This window comes from Cyclopterus lumpus, chromosome 7 (assembly GCF_009769545.1).
Source record: "Cyclopterus lumpus isolate fCycLum1 chromosome 7, fCycLum1.pri, whole genome shotgun sequence".
NCBI classification, from domain to species: Eukaryota; Metazoa; Chordata; class Actinopteri; order Perciformes; family Cyclopteridae; genus Cyclopterus; species Cyclopterus lumpus.
In genome coordinates, this window is record NC_046972.1 from 4209468 (window position 1) to 4234526 (window position 25059).

The 25059-nt window shown below is 43.2% G+C and overlaps 1 protein-coding gene across 2 annotated transcripts; it reads right to left on the reverse strand.

The window, feature by feature from the left end:
* Positions 1 to 3073: 3073 nt before the first annotated feature.
* On the reverse strand, positions 3074 to 15484 carry si:rp71-17i16.5 (phosphatidylinositol 4,5-bisphosphate 3-kinase catalytic subunit gamma isoform). 2 transcript variants are annotated; one of them, XM_034538156.1, is made up of 13 exons: positions 15440 to 15484; positions 15058 to 15281; positions 13012 to 14228; positions 11815 to 12460; positions 10654 to 10719; positions 9783 to 10008; positions 8955 to 9049; positions 8540 to 8683; positions 8330 to 8420; positions 7541 to 7671; positions 7129 to 7240; positions 6745 to 6902; positions 3074 to 4518 (listed from the first exon to the last, which is right to left on the reverse strand). In XM_034538156.1, the coding sequence occupies exons 2-13, from the start codon at positions 15274 to 15276 to the stop codon at positions 4261 to 4263; spliced, it is 3363 nt and encodes a 1120-aa protein (XP_034394047.1). In that variant the 5' UTR covers positions 15277 to 15281; positions 15440 to 15484; the 3' UTR covers positions 3074 to 4260. The 2 variants fall into 2 exon arrangements, with proteins under 2 accessions (XP_034394047.1, XP_034394048.1); XM_034538157.1 differs by lacking the exons at positions 3074 to 4518; positions 6745 to 6902; positions 7129 to 7240 and adding an exon at positions 7251 to 7350.
* Between the last annotated feature and the right edge of the window lie 9575 nt (positions 15485 to 25059).

Here is a 25059-nt window from a genome sequence, read left to right on the forward strand (position 1 = left end):
GTTCAGCGACTCCTCTCCGTCTCTGTCCCACACACAGACACACTTTCTCTCTCTCTCTCTCTCTCTCTCTCTCTTCCTCCTCTCTCTCTCTCTCTCTCTCTCTCTCGCACACGCACACACGCACGCACTCCCCGACACGCGCCTGTCCCGCAGCGGCTGTCCCGCCTGAATGAGCTCGGTCTCCGTCTCCGTCACAGGGTCGGCGCGAGGAGGTGGAGCCCGAACACCGGACTGTTCTACCGGGATCGGGAGCAGGTAGAGTCCGGTCCACGCTGCGGGACCCCACCCAGTCCCGTCAGGCCGAGCCCACTAACCGAGTTAAAGATTACCCACTGATTCACGAACGCTCTTTAAGTGTGTGAACTTAAACTTCACCGGCACTTGAATGTAAAGCAAGCAAAAGTCATGAACTTTCTTTTGACAGGATGGACCATTTGTCGGATAGAGAAACGTCACTTTTCTTCTGGCAGCAGGACGGAGGGTTGAAAAGTGAAAAGCGTCCAGGTGAAAGAAAAGCTACACATGTTTCATAATTCTGTCATATAGATGCTGCACAGTCGTTTTACAGCATTCCTATGTAACCTATAATACATTTCTTTAGAAGTTGTGCCATGGGCCTCGTGTTCTTCCACACTGGCATCCCCATACATTTTGGATTCTACCTTTGTTTATGGTCATTTATTTAAAAACGGTTGACATAGCATGTGAGCGTGCGAGGTCTCACAGGTCCCCTCAGGTAAACGCCGTTATCTCTGTCAGCACTGTTTGCTTCAAGCTGCCGGCTCAACCCCTAAATGTTAAGAGACATGTGGAGGCAAAAGTATCTTTATGTGAAATTTGACCTTTTAGACACATTTTAAAATCTTGTCCACAATGAGCCCATGTGATTGATTGGTATTTTAGTTTTTTTTTGTTTCTATTGACTTATCACTTCCTTCCCATATTGAAGTGGCATCACTGAATACATAACATGTGGTGCCGCTCCCTGTTTTCGCTTCACGGGGGGAAGATAGTGACAGAACTCATCGCTGACAGGATTTATCCCGCATGGGAATTATCGAGAGATGATGACGATCTCCATCGTCAAGCTCATTATGTGGTGCCAGCCAAGTGAACCAACACATATCACATATCCCCAACCAGCAGCAGCCCTAACACAAAGACAGTGTGTGTGTGTGTGTGTGTGTGCGTGTGTGTGTGTGTGTGTGTGTGTGTGTGTGTGTGTGTGTGTGTGTGTGTGTGTGTGTGTGTGTGTGTGGGATACACTGGGGGGGATCAATGTGTTCACTCTGGGACCTGGTTGAGCTAAACTGAAAACAGGCAAAGAGAGAGAGAGAGAGAGAGAGAGAGAGAGAGAGAGAGAGAGAGAGAGAGAGAGAGAGAGAGAGAGAGAGAGAGAGAGAGAGGAGGAGCTGTGAAGCACGCTGTCCAGAGCCGGCGCATGTTGTGCAAGGTGAATCCCAGGAATGGATGGAATCCATAATTATCAACAATTCCACGCCGCAGTTGTCTCCTGTAATACAAACACGAAAGTAAACAGTAAACAGGTTAGCAGGTCCGTCTTTCAATAAGGGGGTTGGCGGTTCAATCCCCGCCCTAGTCGATGTGTCCTTGAGCAAGACACCATGAATTGTTCCCTCTAGCTGTTCTACAGTGTATGGATGTAACATGATTGTAAGTCGCTCTGGATAAAAGTGTCAGCTAAATGTCATGACATGACATGACATGTCTCGGTGAATAGAGGCCGGTTGTACGGGGCTGTATAGGCAAGCACCAAGGACGGTGATCAAGAAAAACACCCCAAAAAAACAATAAGCAGTGGTTCAGCCAAAGAGAGAGAGAGAGAGCATTGGATAGATTGTGCTGAAAGACTATGACAGAACAGCAGAGATTACGTTTGAGGATGTTCTGGTTGGAAGGGGAGGCTGTAATGTGTTCACTCTTTGGACGGTGAAACACCTGGAGGAGGTGTTCCACCTAATTGCTGCGTACGCTCAGAAAGCGAAAACAGTTGAAAAACCAGGGTCACCCTCTTCTTTTCCTCCTACACGTGCTTTGTGTGTCATTTGCGTGAGTGTGCGCGCATGCAAGTTGTGCCATGGGCCTCGTGTTCTTTCACACCGGCATCGCCCGATGCATGTTGGATTGAACCTTGCTTGTGGTCATAATTATACCTTGCTTATGCTCATAAACTTATGCTCATAAGCAAGGTATAATCCAAAATGGGTGTGGACGCGTTCTCGTTTAAAGGTCCGATCAGTTGTAGATGTGAAAGTTAGCCGACACAGAGGAGAGGGAAGCGTCACTACTTGGATTACAGTGTTGAGGTTTAAAATGTTCCTGTTCACTGGCCTCGTTTAATTCAGTTCATCTGTGTCTGACAGGCGGCCAGCTGGCTGAAACCTGTAGCCTGGAGCTCATGTTTATGCATCACATTCACCAGAGGTGAGTAATTCATATCATCTTTTAATCCTGCACACTGTAAACACTGTGAATACCAACGGGGGATCAACAAGAAAGTAGCTCAGGTTATCAAAAGTGCCCCTTCAAGGTGAAGTGTGTAGGATGTAGTGCCATCTAGCGGTACTTCCAGCTAAATACCCCTTCCCTCACTCCTCCCTTTCCAAGACGGCCGTAAGGTGAGGCCATGCACACCATAATGACCCCTCTTTAGGAGCAACGGTAGACAAACACAACACACACAAGTGATAATTATCAGACTGCGTTGACTTACCAGCAAGCTGCCAATAATGAATGCGGTGAACTTTCATGTCCCTCGTGCATCATAATGACTCGTGCCATGTCTTTAGGTCTTAACTAATTAAAGTCAAAGGCTAACTTTAGTCAAGGTAAAGACAGGCAGGGGGGAAAGGGATCAGCAAGCAAAGCAACCATGTTGTCCCTGGGCCATGTTGGTGACGCGGTCCAACTACCCCGAAGCCCCCTGAAGCCCGACCCCTGCTCTCTTCTCATTTCCAATGCTAAGCATGCATGTACAGTATGTGTTTACCTTGCGTCACTTAAAGTTGTGGGACCACAGGTACGAGATGATGAAGGCGATGCACGTGTCAAGAGGGTTTTATTCAATGCAGTACAACAGGACATGAACACAAATTGAGTCAGACTCCTTCTAATCACCTTTCACATGCTTTGCAAAAAAAATTAATTAATTTGACAATTGTTTTTTTTTCTTCTGTTTTTGTCAGACATATAAGTGTTTATGCTGGAACAGTCCAAGACATCTTTCTTGTTTAATTTGACCAAATGTGTGAGTTGTTAAAAGTGAGTGAACAAGTAAGAATTTAAGCAGGAGACGTTACGTTTTCCTGACTTTCAGTCCCTATTGAATCTTACAGTGCTATACGCATGAACAATATAGTTGCCTGGGAACCAGATGAATCTCTACTAAAATCATTTCTCATTCATGTGTACATAGAGCTCACCTGAGCAACTCTGTCTAGACTAACACCTAATATAAACCTGTGATATTGGGCTATACAAAATAAACTGAATTGAATTGAATTGAATTAAAATCAGTTTAAAAAAATGTCTGTTCATTTATTTGAATGTCTTCCAGCATATTATGCTCCCTAAGAGAGATTTATTGCTTAGAAATGAGTGAAAGCCAGCCTTTCAAAGAGGTCACTATGCTCTTTAGTTTAGAAAAAAGGGGTTAAGCAATAAAAAGCAGATCTTTTTTAAATTCCACACGTTCTTCTTCCTTGTCAAAACCTGGTGCCTACATTACCCACAGTGCAACGGGACCTCCAGCAGAGATGAGGAGCGGACTATAAGGTCTCGTAACAACTGACGCTGACTGGCTTTATACAACTTTTTTCACTTATGCAGCCAACACCTTTTAACCTTTGATATGTAAAATCAATGGAGTTCCCCATTAATGTTACAGTACACTATATTTGCTCTATATATTTCAATAAAATAACAATGCAGCTCATTTTGGTTGGATGGAAGGCAAACTTCCCCGTACCTTTTAGAGTAGACAAACATACAGAATAGGCGTGGTTGAGGTGAGCCAGAGAGATTTTTACCTGACTTGCTGTTGACTAACCCTGTTTAGAAAGGTGGAAGAGCATCTTTTGTGCTAAAAGTCTATAAAAAACACTGCGTACATGAGTATAGAAATGATAAATCAAAAATAAACAAACTAAAACAACCACAAAAACACAAAACAATATTACATGTAGGCATGAATATATCCCCACCATGAGACAGCATAACAATTGTAATCACAACAACAATCTACTTGATGCCAGCCACCATGTGGACCCACCAGTTGGCCTGCACAGTCCAGCCCTGCTCCTCACACCTCAAGATTTGCTGGAGGAAATGCTCCTTGGCCTCTGCCTCACTCTGTTCCTCCTGTAGCGCCTCCCGCAGGTAGTGTATGTCCTCTGCAGCACTCAGCTCCGGGATGCCCGTCAGCAGCATGAGGGAGAAAAGGGTGACCAGCAGACGAGAATGCGAGCGCAGAGAGAGGTACGCCTGGGTGCAAGTGTCCTAATATGGGTAGGTGAGGAACCAGGAATGGAGGACAAGGAGAAAGCATGAGGAAATCAGGACAAAAGATAATAGCATATAGGAAACAACATCTGACAAATATCTATACATATGCAATGGAGTGGATTCACTTATGACACACATACTCATCCATCCCATAGAAGTTAGGATTTACATGATGATGTGATCCAAAAAATAACAAGGTTTGGTCACAATGACATGCTCATTTGTATCTAGTTCAATCAGTGCCCAGATGCAGTGCCCTTTCAGTAAAGAGCATGTGATCCAGTGTCATGTGGGGTGTCTTTCCAGTAAATAAAATGTGATCCAGTGCCATGTGGGGTGTCTTTCTAGTGAGAACATGTGATCCAGTGCCATGTGGGGTGTCTTTCTAGTGAGAACATGTGATCCAGTGCCATGTGGGGTGTCTTTCTATTGAGAACATGTGATCCAGTGCCATGTGGGGTGTCTTTCTATTGAGAACATGTGATCCAGTGCCATGTGGGGTGTCTTTCTAGTGAGAACATGTGATCCAGTGCCATGTGGGGTGTCTTTCTAGTGAGAACATGTGATCCAGTGCCATGTGGGGTGTCTTTCTATTGAGAACATGTGATCCAGTGCCATGTGGGGTGTCTTTCTATTGAGAACATGTGATCCAGTGCCATGTGGGGTGTCTTTCTAGTGAGAACATGTGATCCAGTGCCATGTGGGGTGTCTTTCTAGTGAGAACATGTGATCCAGTGCCATGTGGGGTGTCTTTCCAGTAAATAAAATGCGATCCAGTACCATGAGGGGTGTCTTTCTAGTGATAACATGTGATCCAGTGCCATGTGGGGTGTCTTTCTAGTGAGAACATGTGATCCAGTGCCATGTGGGGTGTCTTTCTAGTGAGAACATGTGATCCAGTGCCATGTGGGGTGTCTTTCTAGTGAGAACATGTGATCCAGTGCCATGTGGGGTGTCTTTCCAGTAAATAAAATGTGATCCAGTGCCATGTGGGGTGTCTTTCTAGTGAGAACATGTGATCCAGTGCCATGTGGGGTGTCTTTCTAGTGAGAACATGTGATCCAGTGCCATGTGGGGTGTCTTTCCAGTAAATAAAATGCGATCCAGTACCATGTGGGGTGTCTTTCTAGTGAGAACATGTGATCCAGCGCCATGTGGGCTGTCTTTCCAGTGAGAAAATGTGATGCAGCGCCCTCTAGTGTTTCCCTCCAGTAAATAAAACAAAAGGCCCCATTGCAAGCAGCTGGTGGCATGGCAGCCACTGCATACTTCACTGTGTATTCAATGACATTTCAACACAGTTAAAAAGTAACTTAACACCAGGCTGAAAATCAGTGTTTTGCTGCCCTCTCTGATTGAAAGATGTAAGCCTGTTTCATCTGCGACTACAGCCAGCATCCTTGGTTAGGTGAGGTGATGGAAACAAGCTGCTACCCCCTGCCTAATACAGGGTAAATGTGGACCATAGCAGGTAAACATGTCAGGTCATCTTCCACCATGGCAGATGTAGTCAGGGTTTAAAGTCACATTATATATTCCATATTTGTACTGCCTGGTAAATCACAAAAAAAGTGTTCTCGTGTTTCAGAAGTGAAAGACCAAAAGAGTAAGTTGTCAAAACGTTCAGTGACGGGTGAGCGGCAGGTCACTGAACATTCAGACCTCGAGTAGAAATATGTTCTGTGGCACCTGACAGTGATGTCACCTGTCCACCACTGCAGCAAGCACTGCACAAGTTACACTACTGAAGGTCAGCAAAAACATGATTTTAAGGAGTTTTTACTTACTTTAATGGAGACACATTTTGTACTTATTGCCAAAGTTTGCCTGTAAATTGCTGAAAGGATTACGCTGGTAATATTCTGTATGTGTCAATAAATCACATAGGACCAAACCAACAAAGATCTTCCGAACAAGTACGTGCATATTCCTATTCCTGAGCCTTTACAACGATGCAGCTTCTTCTCTATAAAGTTGTGAACCTAAGAACTAATGGGCTTGATGCTGCGAGCCACAGAGACGCATTGACAGACTCACTGACGTATTTTGCATGTCTGTTTTCTTTTCACAGGATTTGCTGACAATAGGAAAAATAACAACTGAAGCCTCATCATGAAATGAAAGCATCAGTATAATTACACACACACACACACACACACACACACACACACACACACACACACACACACACGACCACACACAACCCGGGAGCTTTCTCACCCTGAATCGCTGAAAATAGAGGCTGTTGCGCCCTTTGCTCCGGCCCATGACGTGCAGGAAGTCCGGTGTGAGGACGAATGGTACGCGCTCCCTGCTCACGCCAAGGAAGTACTTCCTGTTACCCAGGATGTGACCGAAGTCGATGTGAAACAGGTTCCCTGAGAGGCCCGGGACATAACAAAAAGCATTGAAATCAGTCTGTCAATCAACTCACGCAGGTTTCACAACTCATCTTCTCCATCGTTCAGTCACTCTCTCAGAGACATCTGGATCGTTTACACGTTTACAGGGTTTACTCGGCGGAGTTCGGTTAACAGCTCGCAGGAAGCGTCAGCTAAATGATATGTAACGTAATGAATGTGAACCCAAACATGCGGCGCATACCTTGGTCTGTGATCATGATGTTGTCATTGTGTCGATCTCCTATACCCAGCACATACGTGGCCACACAGTACCCAGCACAGGACTGCACGAACCTCTCCACGGTCTTGTAGTGCTGTCGTCACATGAGATCACAGCAGTGCATGAGCGTGCCGATACCGACGCTATATATTAAATACACTTGAAATAAAAGGACTGGAAGGCTACACTCTTAATTCAGGCAAGCTGTAAAAAAAAAAAAAGGTTTCATTGGAAGGTCAAAGTGAAAGCATGGACAACAAGTGACAACAAGTGACAAGAGGTGACAAGCGCTTGAAGGTGGGCAGCTGCACAGGCCGATGTCGTTTAGCCAGATTCCTCTTAAATAGTGAGGCTCTTCCACCCTGCCTTTTTGAATTCCATCCGGATCACTTACGATTTCCTGGAGTGGACATTTGGACTTGAGCCACTCGAACAGAGCATCGTTTTTGAAGGCGGCTGACGTTCCCCCCTGGCTCCAGTGGACGGTGGCGATGGTCACTGCGTTCCTCACGATCTCGATCATACCTGTCGAGGAGAAACTCGATTGAACTTTTTTCTTGTCGTTGTTTTGATCACGTCACTTTCCATAGGACGTCCCGGTTGTAGCCGGGGTGCTGGAAATGATATGTATTGTACATTGGGTTTTTGATAAGACGCCTGAAATAAGGTTTTTGTTCTACAACATAAAATACGTCAGGGGTTTTGAAGCTTTTCTTTAAAAAAAAAAAAAGGCAGTGTGTAAATGAGACTAAACGTGACCACTAGTCCGCCTTTAGTTGAGCACCGGTGACATGAAGTCATTCGATCGGGATGTGGTCCGATGTGCCGATGGCCTTCACGCTTCAAAAATCATAGAATATGTGAAGATTATCTTTGCTGAACAAAACGTGTCATTGACATTTGATTGCCACAAAGCTTATATTCGGCAATAATCCAAGTTAAATCAGCGGCATGCTTCCACGTGTTCCATGGCACACAGAACCGCATGCTGTATTTACGGCTCAGTCATTTCTCAGAGGCTGCCTGAAGAAAACAATGTAATATAGTCATAAAATCGGGAACGTGGAGACAATGCTCCAGGTTATTCTAAGTGGGGTTTAACTCGGTCTAATTACAGAGGAAACGTTCAGACAGCATAGTTCAACAGTGAACTGAAGAAATCACTAATAAATGGGAAAGTGACCTATGTTGTGTCCTGTGGAGATGCAGCCATACGGGACGAGGTTAAGGTCCAGAGATTTCTCCTGCCAGATGGATTCCATCACCACCAGCGTCTGAACAGGAAGAGTCAGGTTGAACCAAAAGGTGAGGATACATTCACTGACATCAAACACCAACAGTCTCTATTTTCCAGTGAGATGTATAATTAAGGACAAAATTAATTTTCTTAGACCTGGATGATCAGCATGTCCTGTCTGAGGTCGTCTCCCTCTTTGAAGATGATTCCCACGGGTGTAGCAGAGGTGGGCGACGGCATGGGAGAGAACTCCAGCCACAGCGGCTTCTTCCTGGAGGCCATCACTTTGCATTTGTCCAGCTGGACGAGAGGGGTACAAAGAGAAGGAATTTGTTTACAGGAATTGTCATGTTGTGGACTAAAGCCTTCAAACTGTTCAAAAGTGATTACTTTTAAGAGCTATGTTTAAAAGTGTCAGCCCTCTAACATCCATCTGAGCACATGGACCTGCACACAAACACTGCCTGACTGGGAATATTTTAGTCATAATTATTTATATTCAACACACTGTCATTCAACACCAACACACTCGCCAATTTGCACACACACGAGCAGCATTAGCGAGCCTTACCAGGATCCAGCCAGCCTTGATCCGGGGGTCAAAGGGCAGCAGGAATTCATTCGGTAGATTACTGTTTCTAAGAAGCTCTTGAAGCTTGAGGGGAGCTGAAGAAACACAGAGACACACTTACACAAATTGGTTGCAGCAGGTACGGCAGTGTGTGTGTGTGTGTGTGTGTGTGTGTGTGTGTGTGTGTGTGTGTGTGTGTGTGTACTGATAGTTCCGTTAGCTGAGAAAACATAAACCACAATCCTATGTAATAAAACAAGACTCAACAGGTGGGTTAATCAAAGGGCAACATCAAAGAGGCTTAAATACTTGGTCCTGCACAATAGCATAATAATACAAATAATAATAATAATCGGTGTTAGTAAGAAACATGGTCTTACTTTCATGGGTTGTATCTACCTAAAGAGTGAATTGGGCCCAGTTTTAACATTTGAAACACAACTATCTCATTTCTTTTTCAGGAAAAGGATTTGGTGGCGAACACTGGTCTGGTGGTTGATAGTATTCGTGGGACCCATTCACCTCCCCTCCTGCCAACCAATAACTTTGCAGCTATATTTAACACTATTTCCACAGGATCCTAATTGACTTTCCCGTGCCATTGTTTTTTCGTCCTGGGCTACAAAAACAAATCGGGCAATTTCAGTCCACGTACACGAAAGCAATAGATTGAGTTTTGTGAATATTTCATGACCTACCATGATACTGGGCTGTAACAATAGAACATAATCCAAGAAGGAGCCCTTTGCCCTTTGGATCTGACTTTAATGCAGCATTTCGTAAACATACATCTATGGTGTGGAATGTCTATTGTTCGATGTGTCTCACCTGTCGGAGGAAGGTCGGTCTTGTCGGGGTAGAGTTTTTTAATCATTACAGCAACCCCGTGCAGGGCCTCCACGGCCTGGACCTGCCGGGTGAAGTTGTCGAGCATGGCCTGACCGCAGCCCAGCAGGTAGGCCTCCAGAATCACAGCCATGCGCTGGCGGAAGTACAGACACCCTGCCACCTCACTGCGGACATACCAGAAGAAGAAGTGGCCGATTCGCTTGCTCTGCGGTGGGGGAGGAGACAGTGGAGGTGAGGGGAGTGAAGGATACAGACACCGATGGAGCTGCAGTGCGACAGGGAAGGGGAAAGACTCGCTGGCCATCAACTCGCCACCTCTCCCTGCTCTGCACACGCCTGTTGAACAATCTACTCATCAACTCCTCAGCACTGGCTTTCCTCCCAGTCCTCGTCACATTATTGTCTCAGCTCGGCAATTGATGCTTCGGGCCTCAGACGTTTTTTTTGGTTTTCCTCGTGTTGCCATGGACGCAACATTAACTGCTCTTGTGTCCCCTATGTCTCAGGACCATCTGCTCGTCTGCCTGCTCCTTCTCCACCTTTTGATTCCATAAGCCTCTCGCACACCTCCAGTTAAATGTAAGTCAACTGTGTAAGTTAGCTGATTTTACAACAATGGATTTTTATAATGAGCTATTTTTTGGGGAGAACATTTTCTTCTCCTTATTTATTTTTTATTTTTTTTAAATGACTGATAAATAAATGTTTTCCCCAATGTGTACATGGTGCTCAATCTGTAATCTACCCAGCTGTTTCTGAAACTGAAAAAAGGATGCACCGCTAACATTCTTCTCTATTAATCCAAATATAATATGTGTTGTTCCAAATATTAGGATGCTGCACGACTCACCCGCAGAGCCCTTTGGATGAGGTAGCGAGCTAGGAAACTGTCATGGTAAGGTTCCACTTTGAGGGTCTGGATAGAGAGAAAGTAATGTCAGGCATCTACAGTCAAATGGAAAAAAACATAATCGGATATGGATTTTTTTTTTTTTTAATGATGATACACAAGAAATGTATTAACTTCCTTCTTTTATTTGTATTCCAGTCTTAAATGAGAGTATCAAACAGGTGACACATCAACACCTGCACAGTAGAATGCAAAACAACAACGTCCTTCGCCCCATTCTCTGAATGTGGATCAGTGTGCACAAGTATTCATAAAGTGTAGAGTACGCATATGGCATCTTAATATTTTGCTTTTCCCAGAGACACAGTACTCCTATCATGGAATGAGCCTCAGTCCTTTGGCACGTTATACGTATTGTATTGTATTGTATTTTATATATTGTTGTTATATTTGTGTTTATTGCTTTATGGACTCATGAGTCTGGAATAAAAGAAAAAAAATAATATATATATATATATATATATATATGTAGCCGTGAAGTGCATATTTGAGGCGCCATATACAGGCTTCTCCTTCAAATACAGGTCAACTGGAAACACTAAAAGGTCAGCAGGTGTAAGAGCTAACTTTGCAATAATTAGCAAGCTAAACTCTGTTGTCTATTTAGCCGTCGATGGTCGCTATAGCTGGAAATGAGAAGTCTGCTTTTGCCTACCTCTGTCCGAAATTAATTTAAGTTTAAATTGTAAACTGCATGTGTGCAGAAACTCAACTGTAACGAAGGGAGACCGCGGCTTAGAAAACAATCAATTATCCAAATCCAGTTGAAACGCAGTGGATCTGGAGCCTTTTGGGGCCCCTGAGGGTCTGGAGCCATTTGTTTAGTTCAGGAATAAGAGGTTTGGATATGGATCTATTGATTTGCATTAAATTGCTTCTGATAGATCAGATCAGATCAGATCAGAAACCGTTTATTGCCAGGAATGTTTACAGAAACAAGGAATTTTTTTGGGGCGGAAAAAAAAATAGAAATAAAAAATAAATAATAGAAAAGAATGTTCAAATCCTTTGTTATTGTCATAGTTCCTCCACACACACACACTTGACTCTGTTCTTCAGATCAACAACACACACTCTTGTAGTATCTCTACAAACACATACCTGCACCAGCTGCAGCAAATACATCAATATATCGTCATTGGACAGGCTCTCCAATCTCTGGACTGCTAGTCTCCTGACCGTGGCGTCAGCAAAGTCCATGCTCAGCAGCTCGAGGGCCACCGTCACATCCAGCTCTGCAGGATCCCAGTTTCCCAGTAGCCAGTGGACATCCTCGACCACTCTACGGTTCATCCAATCAACGTTGCGCAGGTATTGGGGAAGATTTGAGGCGTAGCGGACGCTCTCCTCCCGGAACCTTTTGAGGCAAGGCGTGCTGGCGTTGGGTACTAGAGATGGGGATCTGAGGGTGACAAGGTCTGCCAATGAGTGCCGTCGATGTTTCCCATGCAGAGAGGAAGAATCCTTGCTGGGTAAGTTGGCAGAGGGTGAGGTCGAGGGGGATGCATTAGATTTGGTCGAAGTGAGGCTGGAGGAAGGACTGTCGGAGCTTTCGGAGGTGCTGGAGCTATTTGGCAGGACCACAGGGAAGCTGTAGCGGTCGAGAAGGAAGCTGATAGCCATGGAGTCTGCTATGTCTGGGTTAGTGGCAGAGGACAGCTTGTCTGCCTGGTAGGCGATGGCCTCTTTCTCCACGTCAGGGTAGGGCCACATGTGCATGGTGTAGGGGCCCTGGCTGAGCACGGACCTGCAGGGGCAAACAAGTGGACGATTTGAAAAGATCTGATGTTAATTTGAAAACAGACAAACCCGTCTATAAAGTTACAATCAGAAATGCATTCAGCCACCCAGAATAGGATTTAGTTTGCTGCAGCAGAATGTGAGACGAGCGGTGGACAGACACAGAGGAGCACACTCAATCACAGACTCACGGACCCGCACGCGAGCGCTTGCATGACTCCGCTGACGGACAGGATTATTTCTGCGTTCATTGCCATCAGAGGCCATTATAGGGACGTTCCTAAAATATTGATTTTAATAAATATTAATGTAAATAAAAACTATTCCGAACGCCCGCCGTTTCTAATAAATGTCTGCCTGTATGTCTTGTTAAACATATACAATCATATATTACATTTTAGAAGCGTCATTTCCATCAAATCTGTTGTAAAGGAAATACAGTAGGAGATTTGACTACGTCGCTTTTTAATCTTCAATGCAGATACCTTTTTATGTTAGCGTGTTATCCCTTTCTGACATTTCAACACTGGAAGTTGTAATTGATATTAAAAACCTGACCTGTGGTCGATGAGGAGAAGATTGACAAAGTAGAGCACCTTCCTCTTCCCTTTCTGCAGGTCCGGTGCTTTATTGACTGAAGCCGATGACGACTTTGAGTCTTTGGTTACTGAAGGTTTTGGGTCTTTGGTTCCTGGGGTGGTGTCACCACCACTAGCATTAATAGTGAAAGCCAGCTTGGCTCCACGGGGCAGATCTCTGAGGAGAACATCAAATTCCAGCCACTCATTCCACAGCACTTCATCTGCAAAGGCCTTGGGATGGGAGGACACCGAAGAGAGAACCTTGTTGCCGTAGAGTATGGAGGCTTTTACATAAACACACTGAGGGCATTTGTTTGGAAGGTTCGGGATGTCGAAGCCAAACAATTTCACTCGGAGCCTCCTGTTGCAGTCCCACAAGGATATCATGAAGATGTCGTCCAAATCTTTCCCTTCGAGGCGGAGATCGTCGTGGGAGCTGAACTGGCCACTGGAACCGTCAACGAGAGGCCAGTCCACGAACTTGACAGTCTCGTCTGCGAGCTGCGACACGGGGACCACAGACAGGTGGAGCTCTTGGTTGGTTTTCAAGCACTGTCGAACCCAGAGGAAATTGCTCAGTGGGTGGTCACCAGATAAAAACTCCTCCCTCCCGCAGACTTTCAACACCAAACGGTCCGAAGAGTCGTAATCGAGCGCCTCGTCTGCCGCCACCCTTCTAAAGAATGTGAGAAGAACACTTGGTGTTGCACTAAAGTCCACCTGTATGCTGAAGCTGATCTTGCTCATGTAATGGAATGTGACGGGGAGCTTTCGGTTCAGCTGGTTCTGAAGGTCATTTGGAACGGGGGCACACGTTATCCAAGGCTCTGTGGCGTACAGCTCGTCGTCCCGATCCCTTAGCTCTTGTCTTCTCGGAGAGGCCAGTTTCCTGCGGGTGAACGTGAGCTCGCCGAGTCTGTCCGACGCTTCTCTCTCCAGGTCGTGTCCGATCAGGTACTCCAGGCGCCGCTGTTGTTTCTTCTTGTCCTCCGAATCGACTGCCATCGGCGGTTTCACCACGATGTGCGCCGACAGGCGGCCGGTGTCGTCACATGACCACGGGATGTCCAGCGTCCGGATGACCTGACAGTCATCGTAGGCCTCGTACCAGTCATCCCCCCTGGCATATAGCAGAGTGTATTTCTCCGGGTCCAATACTGCAAGTGGGTCTAGGTGGTAATTTTGTTCTTGTGCCTGAAGGCATAGAGAGAAAGACTTTGGGGACATTGTTGATGGTTGCAGTTTGATTTATATATTTTTAACCAAAGGTGTGGAGCCACACCAGCAGCTCTGTGAGGTTATGTCACGAGCTGCAGACAGCATACAGTGGTGGTGTAAGCTGAACGCTATTGTCAGCAGGCTAACATGCTTATGATAACAATGCTGACGTGTCGATGTGTATCACTGTTAAGTGTTCATAATGTTCTCCACTTAGTTTAGCATGTTACAGGAAAGTCTTTAGTTTTGCAGTCTTTGACCTGATAACGGACAAAATAAAAATCACCAGTTATATCAACACATCTCTAACCCTCAAATGTGGACCTCATGGTGACACTAGAGGAAAAGTCAGTACTCTTTACTTAGAGATACATGGATCTGGTGGCCCAGCAATGCTCGGACATACAGAACATGATGCATTTGCTGTCGCTTAAACTGGCCAACAGTTAGTTAACCAACTCAACACACACATTAATGCAGCCAGCCCATCTGGAGTCAAACTGACTGCAGAACCAGTACATTTACTTTTGATACTATAAGTACGTACTTACATACTTAAGTAATGTTTTGTATGCAGTACTTTTACCTGCAGTGGGGTATTTCCACAGTGCGGTATTAGTACTTAAAGTAAATAAAGGATCTAAATACTTCCTCCACTGCTTGTTGAGAAATGTTAAGACCATTCCTGACCCGGTCTGCTCTACATTCCTAACCCTCTGTCACCACCACTAGCACAACCTTAACTAAAGGTCAATATGTGTGCATACGTTGAAAAAGTGCATAAAACACACAAAGAGTGCCTTACCTGCAGGCAGATGCGTAGCCGCAGCTGGTAGACGCTGCACTGGGCAGGGAGGATGACGGACACCATATCGACATTGTACTCCTCATCGCCAGACGCTTTCCCATGCTTGAACTCACAGATGAATTGCAGGTTGTTCTCAGAGCTGCCCTGAGATGGCAACCCAGATAGAGAGTCCGCCGCGTGTGGAGCAAGCGGATTCAGGAGCAGCGAGAGATCCATCGATACTGAGGAGAGAAAATCACAAAAAATGAAGTACCTTTTCTTTTTAGGAACTCTGAATTTGACTGATTATGGGATCCATCACTGCAGTGTGGTTCACGGGTTGTTAATAAGGCATTGCAGATGCAGCGCGCTAACAAAGAAAGCTCCAAAGATTTCTTACAACACAGGTGCTGCTTTCCTCAGGTGGAGTCTGTGTGAGTGTTACCTGTTTGACAGTGTGAGACTGTGTGTTCCCTTTTTCTTTCTGCCGATTGGTCGGGACTTCCTCATTCTTTTATAGCACAGTTCTCAAACAACAAACAACAGACCAACAAAGCACCTACTGACATTGTATATGATTTCCTTGTTCCCTTTTTGCACTTGAATAACCACTTGTCATTACCCTTTCTGACATTTTAGAAGTTAACAGGCCTGGGAACTTTCTTTTTTGACAGTGTTCCTTCCACTTTTTACAGAAATGAAACAATACACAAAGAAAAGTGTTTCTCTTTGTTTGCAAGTCAACATGTGTCATGTACTCAGAGATACAAGAGATTGAAGTCAATAGGTCAAAAGGGAGCAGTGCTGATGTCTTGCAGGAATGCACCAAACCTGTTTGGATGGTTTGACTTGCTGTTCTGAGAAGGAACTGCAAGTGGAGAATGGATGCAGCTTCAATTCAAACTGAAAGTGGGAATTAGTGCTATTACTGAGTCTTTTGACACGTTTCAAGTGGTGCTTATGACATCCAGTCACTTTACTGTCACCTCCACAGCTGTTAGGGCTCTGAACCAAACAGCAAGCACTTAGACTACACTATTAACAATAATTAGTGCCAGCACTTTCCTTATGACAGGGATTGAACAATAATTAGCAGATAACAAAGAGGCATGTTAAGCAATAATCTATAACAAAGGGCCGAAACACCAGATTAAAAGAGACAAAAAACAAAAATTCCAACATACACTTAAAGTTAATGAAATCTAAATAGGGTAAATTGGTGGACTGATGTTTGCATTTGAAATAAAAAATATAATGCCAATGGTTCTAAGGCACAAGTGTCTTATCCACTGCAGTAGACACATCGTTTATCAAGGTCGGCCCTCGTTCCAGCATCACCCCATTACCCTCTTTAGATGCTTTTATGGCACAGGCATCTCTGTCTCCTGAAAATGACTATTTTACACTATTAATATATTTAGCTCTTCAGTTGTTTGGTCGTAATGGAGGATGGCATACAGAGCATGGGAGTCCCATCAGTGGTTGGGCTGAGAAAGGAAAAACATTGTCTCGTGGGTCAAAAAAAGATGAATAAGATTGACCTCGAGACCAGGGGAACAAGAAGTGCAATAACGCTGACTCGTTTCTGGGTTCAGGGACTCAGTCCTGCAGCATTCTATGCTACAAGTGCTTAAGCCATGAAGTTGAATCATGCTTTAGTTCCACGAGTGGATTGGAGATAAAACAAGTAAACACGGGCGAGAATCATTCGGGATCATTTGCAACAGGCCATACATTATATTTTTTGTACTAGTGTGATCAAAGGGAAGTGTAGCGTGGCTGGAGGCTTTGTGTCATATAAATTCTCATCTAAAAGTATAACCTAGAAGAGGAAGTACTGCAGTTCTCCTTTGAATTCTTCAGCTGTGTTATCACACACAAGACACTCGTGTGTTTCCGTACCCCCGAGTTCTCGTGGCGTTGTATATCGAGAACGCCGAGCATGAACTGGTTGTGTTTGAACCATTGAGGTGCTGCACCGTGGGATGTACAGTAAATATATTAAACATTTATTTTGACTACATTTTTTGATTCAATCAATGGACATTGAAATGTGTACATGACATTCCTCAACACAGCATGAAAGCAGGGCTTACAGTTTGCCCCGCTAGCGCTGCACTTTATTTCTCGACTACTCTAAGAAATAGAGAACTATTACAGTAATTTGGAATGTTCATTTTGTGTTAGAATCAACAAATATTGTCGAGTACATTGACAGTTACACTGTGAAAATCTCACTTCAACACGCTTCACTAATCTGCGTCACTAACCTATATTAAACTAAATGATCTAACTTGAAACTGTGTCGCTCAGTACAAACAATCAGGGTATAAGTCAAGTGCATAAATTCAGTACATAAATAACTTTAGTGGAAGCTCTTCTGTTAACACAGAAATAAAAGACGACAAACAATACCACACAGTTAACTCTGAACTTAACATGAAACATTTGGTCCATTAATAAAAAGAAATGATGCAGTATATCACAATATAATCACTACGTTTTATCTCAAATGCACATGTGGCGGCTACAGACACTCATCCCATACAGCACTACATAACGAGAATAAACATTATTTTCGGTACAATGGACACACAATAAATGTTCTTGAACATGAATAATAACAGCATGTATCCCTGTAGGATGGTCCTAAGATGACACACATTATTAGCTTTGCAGTCTTCTCATGAACGCTCAGCACATGTAAATAAAATCTGTAAACATGGGACCAATTGAATCACCATCGGCACATTCAGCGACATACAATACTATTATTATAATACATTTCCTGACTTCTATACACTCATATGAACATCTTTCGATCGTCTTGTATAGAAATAACATTTAAAACATATTTACCCACACAGAAAACAATCAACACACGTCTCGCTGGGCTTTCTCTGAAGTACAGTGCCCTGTTTTGGTTTTAGTGGTGACAACATCTTTCCCACTAGGTTCCACTCACTTGGATCATTAATGATGATGTGACCCAAATAGCTCATGGTTTAGCACATTTAGCTCTTGGCCAGCCGTAAAAAGCAAAGCTATTACGATAACACCCTTTTTAGAGTGGAACTAAATGTCATAATACAGGCCATAACGTGAACAGTTACTTTAAACCATCAGCGTACATCAGATGGTAATAAGACTTACCCTCTTTTAACTTTTGAGAAATATGATATATATATATATATATATATATATATATATATATATATATATATATATCTGCTGGAACCCCATTTTTTTTCTTCATTTAAGAATACAAATTACTCTCTCTGTCATCAATTCCCCCCAAATGTGTATTGATATCTGACGGGGCATTTATTTGAGTTCTTGTGAGAGTTTCTTCCCAACATGCTCTGCTGCGCTCACGAGCCCCGCCCCGCCCCTCCACTTAGCGCCACGCCTTCGTTTTCTTCTCTGCCGCATCAGACAAACAGGTATTTTTATTGTCATATTATATATATCCTTAATATGTGTCTTGCTTCGACATGCAACTATGGGGAGAGCGGGGATCGAACCCGGTACCTTCCGGTTACCGGACGACCACTTATCTACAGCGCAGCTGAAAACATTAAGTCTGGTCTGACGTTTCCTACAAAAATAAACAAACACAAAACTCACGAAATCCGTGATTTCAAAGCCTTGTCCAGCTGTTTACTGACGTGTGTCATGTTTAATGAAGAGAGAGACGGCACCAAGGAGGACGCTCCTGTGAAGATCCTTTAATTTATCCAGAGCAGAGTTTTGATAAGTTTTAAGTTAGAATATTTTTTGATTGCATTTGGTTATACAATATGGCCTTGTTTGAGTTAGTTTGTTAACAAAAATAAATATATAAGTTCAAAATATCCAACTGTGTTTTTTAAATGTATTATTATTTTTAATTTCATAAATAATGTTGGCGATGGGTGCCCTGGTTTGAGCACCTATCCCCCAAAATGTCTGTGCACGTGCCTGGGTGCAGGTACACTCAGTCTCACGCCTTCTAGCATGCATGGTTTGTAAATACCAAAAGTTTTAAAAAAAAGTAAAAGTAAAAATCTTATTAAAACTGGAGGGACCCCTCGCTCTTGTAGTTTGACAAACAAATTACAATGATTCATGTCAAAAGCTTTAGATGCCTCCAGGAAACACTAAACTAAAATGTTAGTGTTATGTCTCCTTTACTTATTCACAATTCCCTTTTCACATATGCAGAAGTCCGTGCCAAGTTCATTTGTATCTTGTATCTTATTTGTATTTATTCCTCTTTACATTTCCACATTTTCTTTTACAGGTGCATTCTTTATAGTGGCACTTCTATGCATGCAGAACCTGTGGAGAGCAACGACACGTCTGTTTGGCCCGTGAGCACGAGGGGCTGCGTGGTGGATTACAACAGTCTGATGGTGGTGGCGCACAACGTGACCAACGGATCTGCCGCTCTCAGAGGCCGAGTCCGGTCCAGCCTGCTTGCATCAATGTAAACATCGCCGTGGTGCCCTCTACCTCCCAAAGCGCATCCGAGGCGACCTTGAGCAGCAGCGGTATGATCTGATTGGCATGTGTATCGTCCTCTTCCTAAGCGGAGTCTGTGTGCGCCATACGGGTCATCCTCCACCAGATCTGACTTCCCCTGACAGCTCCCCTTCACACACAGTATTCTAAACGTGGAAACAATTCTCCGTAACCACCTATATATTGTGTGCGTAATCTAAGTTGCCATCCAAGAGTTTAATGGAGAGCACCGCAGATGTGGAACCACAACGTGCTTCTACGCACCTGTAGAATATATGATTTCTGAAGAATAGCATTCTCCATGTGGTGAATTACTTCATGAGATACAGCGAGGAGAAACAAAGAGCCTATACATTTATCAACATTTTCATCTTTAAAAAAAAAAAAAAGATAGAAATGCAAGTGATTCTTTTTCTTATATTCACTCAAGAAAAATAAATCAAATAGTTGGATCTGGAAGTCTAGTCACCTTTGTTTCATCATCAGTAATCAGAAATGTAGTGGAATAAAAAGAATGTCCAGTTATATCTTTCAAACAATATAGGCCGTGTAAAATTAAAACATGTTTCACCTTTTTCACATTTGAGTTGGCCACTTCTTAAAACTAATTTTTACACACTGACTTTTATGTGATGCCATACAGAGACCAACGTGGCCAAACTGCAGAGGGAGATCAGCCTAGACGTCCAAGCGTTGTGCATCTCAGATTGTACTGGCTACAACTACCAGGCATTTTGCATTCATATTTGTAAACATGTGTTTTGCAATTTGAATAATGAATACTGCTGGACGTATAACACTTTTAAAAGAGGCCCAGAGCCACCCTCTTCAACAGTTAACATGGTTTAAAATGACATGGTTGTTGGCATATAGAGGAGCTGGAAAGAACAGAAGAAGGGCAGCGAGAGGCACGAGAGGAGCGAAGGAGGGATCAGGATGGAGGGAGAGATGGCCGGAGGGGGAGGAGTCATGGCATACCCCTAGCCTTTTATAGGGTGTGTTTGTCTACATGCTTCAGCTGCTCCCCCAGGGAATGTCCAGGAATAGAAGGAGGTACAGGGGAGAAGAAGGTGGAAAGAGGAGGAGGAGAAGAAGGGAAGAGAAAAAAAGAAAAATAATGAAAGGAGGATCAGGGATTTCCTCCTGGTCCTTCATTCCCGCCTCACGCTTCAGAACGTTTTTCTCTCATCTAACTGGTGAAACGGACGGAGCATCAGCTGGTGCTGTCAGTCAATAGTGACATAAGGTGGTCGGCATGGAAGCCGAACTCACACTGTGGGCCGAAGGGGGAAGGCAGGGTTGATGACAGAGAGAGGGGTGAGAGGAGGTTAAGATGGAAAGAGGAGATGGTGAGGATTAAAACGTAAAGAATAGTGGATTGGAAAAAAAAGAAAGGAGTGTTAGAGGGGCAGGAATAAAAAGGTGTAGAGTGTGATGGATATAATGGGAAACGGGAGAAAAGAGAAGGGAAGGGGGAAGGAAGTGAAGAGGAGAGCATGTGTGTTATTATAATCTAAACGCTGACAGCAGGTCACCCCACTGCTGCTTTAATTTGTATTATCTTCATGACTGATTCAGGTGTGGGGTTTTTATGTAATAGGAGAAGGTCAAACTGAACCAGATTAGTGATACCTACTATAGTAGGTATCACTAATCTATTTGAAGGCAGACTTATCAAAAAAGAAACCCAAATTTATATTTCAATATCAAATCTGAGTACGGTGTTAGATATTTCGGTGCTATTTGGTGTACGGACTGATTTCAAGGCCATATCCTTTCCTGTACATTTGATTAATTCAAAGATTATTATTACAGGGCTCAACAATATGGTTGCCTTTGGCAAATCGGCAACCAATTCTTGGCCTTCGGTTGCCATCATCAATGGCAACCACAATTCAACATATAGAAAAAAGGGACAGCTCCCCAATAGAGTAGTAATGCAGTTTTAAGAAATCTGAGACTTTTGAGTAGTTGACTGCTTTGTTCTCAGGGTTACGACTTAAAGCAAGTTAGATTTAAGACTTAAAAACTTTTTTAAACCCAAAAAACATGAAGCGACATCAATTACTTTTGGGTATTGGACAATGTTAACCAATTGTTTATGGTCATAGAAAACATGAGCTTTTTTGTGTCATGGCGGAGACGAGGGTAGAACAGAAATACCAGATGTTTTGGTATTCTTTTGTTAAAATACACTGTGACTCGCATGCATTGACAGTGGATCCTTTGAGACTAGCAGCAAGAAAAAAAGTGTTGTTGGTTCCGCTCGCCTGATCTACGTGACGTTAATGCTAGAGGCATTTTTTATCATTTAATTATTTTCAGAATTTTTCAGAATGCAGTCTTACTTGACTTCCACCCTTCATCCTCTTATTACAAATATCTTCAGCAGCTTGTCAGATTGCACATATGGACTTCAGGGGATAGCGGTATTACAATACGTTCTGCATTTATCTGAACAGAAGAAGAATAACAGACAAAAGAAAAACTGTACAACAGCAATTAAGAAAGGCTTGAAGAATGTTAACCACCAGTAAAGCTATTAACGTTAGTGAGCAGAAGTAGATAGGTATTGATTGGTACAGCAGATGATCTCTTATCTTATTTAAAGACTTTGTTTTCCAATATAAATTGTGATATGATTGTGCTTGTTGCATATCATTTATAATTTTGTAGGTCAGGAGCTCTGAAGAGCCAACTGGAGATGAACAAGCTAGCTAGCTACCTAGCCAGCGGTCAAGTCCGGCTGCTTTCCCCATGAAAAAGTACTCTGCTAGCGGCATGGGGTCGGACAATAAGGTCTCTTTGTTTAATGTTAACTTTCTCAAATAACACTCGAGGTCACAGATACTGAGTGACTGTACATATTCAGAGAAACGCGTATTTCCTTTGGCCATTTTACAAAACAAACAAACCAAACATGCTAGCCAGCGTTAGCTGACATGTTCTGCTTCCACCGAAAACAAATATATAGTAGTTCACACTGTTGATTTTGCTATTTTATTTTGTGACGGTTCTGTTAATTTAGCAAGCGCAGCGGTAACAACCATTTTTTCTCAATATTTTGTGTTCACCTTCTGTCCACGTTGCTGGATTCTGTTTAAACAGAGTTTTAAACCAGGCTTTGGTGACTTAAACCTATGTTGACGTGTCAATTAGCATGCTGTTTGAGCTGAATGTGCAGCCGAAATTGCCCGTGGCTAAACTATGACAGTGTGAATATGTGTTATTCTGTACAGAATGTGTCTTGATTCTGATTTGTATTTTATTTTCCATTTATTTTGTGCTGAATTGGTAATGCAAATGGTTTGTGTTACTGGAAATATTAACGAGAAGGTCGAACTCACTCACTCACTGACATAGGCCTGATATATTGTACCCAAGTAGGTTTGAATATGAATTAATTCTACAAAATTAAATCATGTCGGAAAATGATATATAAACAGCATATTTGTAAATTGAACAACCAACATCTCCACTGATATTGAACATTGTGATTTGGTGGTTCTTTTGCCTTATTTTGTTCCCAAATGACCATAAACAGATTAATGCAACTTTAATTTAATTATCTCAAGACAACTAATAAGAAATGTGTATTATTCATATTTATCATTACATAATTACATACAGAACCAAAGTGCTGACATCCATTTCGGGCTAACTCAATGTAATATATTTGATTCATCCACATCCATGACGTCCACCAACCTTCTCTTTATTTAAAGTATTTTTTAATTTCTTAGCTGCAATTAAAAACCTCTAAATAAAAGTCTCCACCTCCCAGACCGGGGGTCCCAAGTGTACCGCACCTTTATGTGCATGCAGGCTTTTTCATCATTATGGGTGACTATTATTTCAGAGCTTAGCAGACCTACCGAGCGCATCTTTCAGCACTATGGACAGAGCCTCAAATAAATGAGGTTTGGTCTCCTAAAATCCACCAAAATATAGTTTATTTGAAAATAACACTAGTGAACACAAAACACAAGGATGTCATTGCATATTTATTGGTTGTCATATACCTTTTGAAACTAAACACAAGGTTACCAGTGTGCACAAGTGCAGGCTTTGAAACATTCTCTGTTAGCTATTGCATATCGCTAACTGGCCGTCTTAATAGGATCTTTTATATCGGCCTTTCCACTCTTGCAGTGTGAGCAGAACGCAGCATTTTGGTTGCCGGGTACTTTACAAAGCAAGGGGTAGGCCTCCTGGAGCTTCTGCCAAAAGACAGACTCTTCAGCATGACGGCTATACCACAGCTGCTCTTGTTTCCAAGCCAATGAGACCGGGCATAAATAGATTTCCAGTGAAAGAATTGAGAAACTGCAGAGCCTTACTGCTTAAAATTCCAGTGTGGACGAAGAACAGCAGAGACTCCGGGATCGACACGTCTGTCAGCTGACCTGGTGGTCTGAAGTGGAAAAGGAATCCTTGCAAATGTGCATTTGATATCAGAGGGCATCTAACCTACAAATAAAACTCCTCATTCTTTGTTCTATTTATAGTGTTTGTTTTGTGACCCACGCAAGGGAGGTCTGTCAGTTCCCCACTTTGGTTCTAACTAAAGAATCTCACCCAATGGATTGCCATGAACTTTGGCTCAGACATTCACGTTCCCCTCAAGAAGAATAGTAAGAACCTAAGTGATCCATCAGCTCCCCATCTAGTGCCGTCATCGAGTCAACATTGCAGTTTTTGTACCTGCAAGACTTGTGACATTTTACGCCAGATGCCATTCGTGACGTGCCGCCAAACCAAAATTCCACTTTGACTCATTTCAATTGAAATGCTCAACTGAAATAACAGAACAAATGTACTTCATTTAACACAATTCAACCAAACTGAGTGGTTGTGTTGCCTAAGCATAACCAAGTAGTCTTTTTGCGGTTCTGTTGTGGTTACAACGTTAACCCCTGTGTAACACTGCACCAAAATGGTCTATAAAATACTTTAAAATATAATCTATAACAATAAATTACATATTTGCCTGCCAGTCAAAACAACAATCACTACTGACATTGAGCTAAAAGTTAGTTGCAAGCATCTGGCTAGCTAGCCAATGCTAACTGCACAATGGGCAGACACACACACAGACACACAGACGCACACAGACGCACACACAACGCATGTCGAATGTTGTTAATCGGAACTGACAAACATGTGCTTATCATGGAAAACCAAAATATTCAGTCTTGATGTGATGTGTTATCTATTCATTATTATTTTGTGGACTTTGCCGTAGTATCGTCAATGGTTTTTCAAAAACCCCACCCACCCACCGACCCCGGCCATAATGCTGTTTTGGGGGCTGTCGCATGAAAACCTTTGGGAACACCTGGTCCAGATGTACACGAGAGTCTTTTGTTTGTTTACTTGTTGACGGGGAGACAAACCAATAGGTAAAAGAGGGGTACGGGGTGTGAGATTACAAGTACATGTGCGCGCCTCTTAAATTATAGATGTCATAAGTGCAAGGGCAAGTCCGCAGCAGTGAGGACGGGCAGATAGATGTGT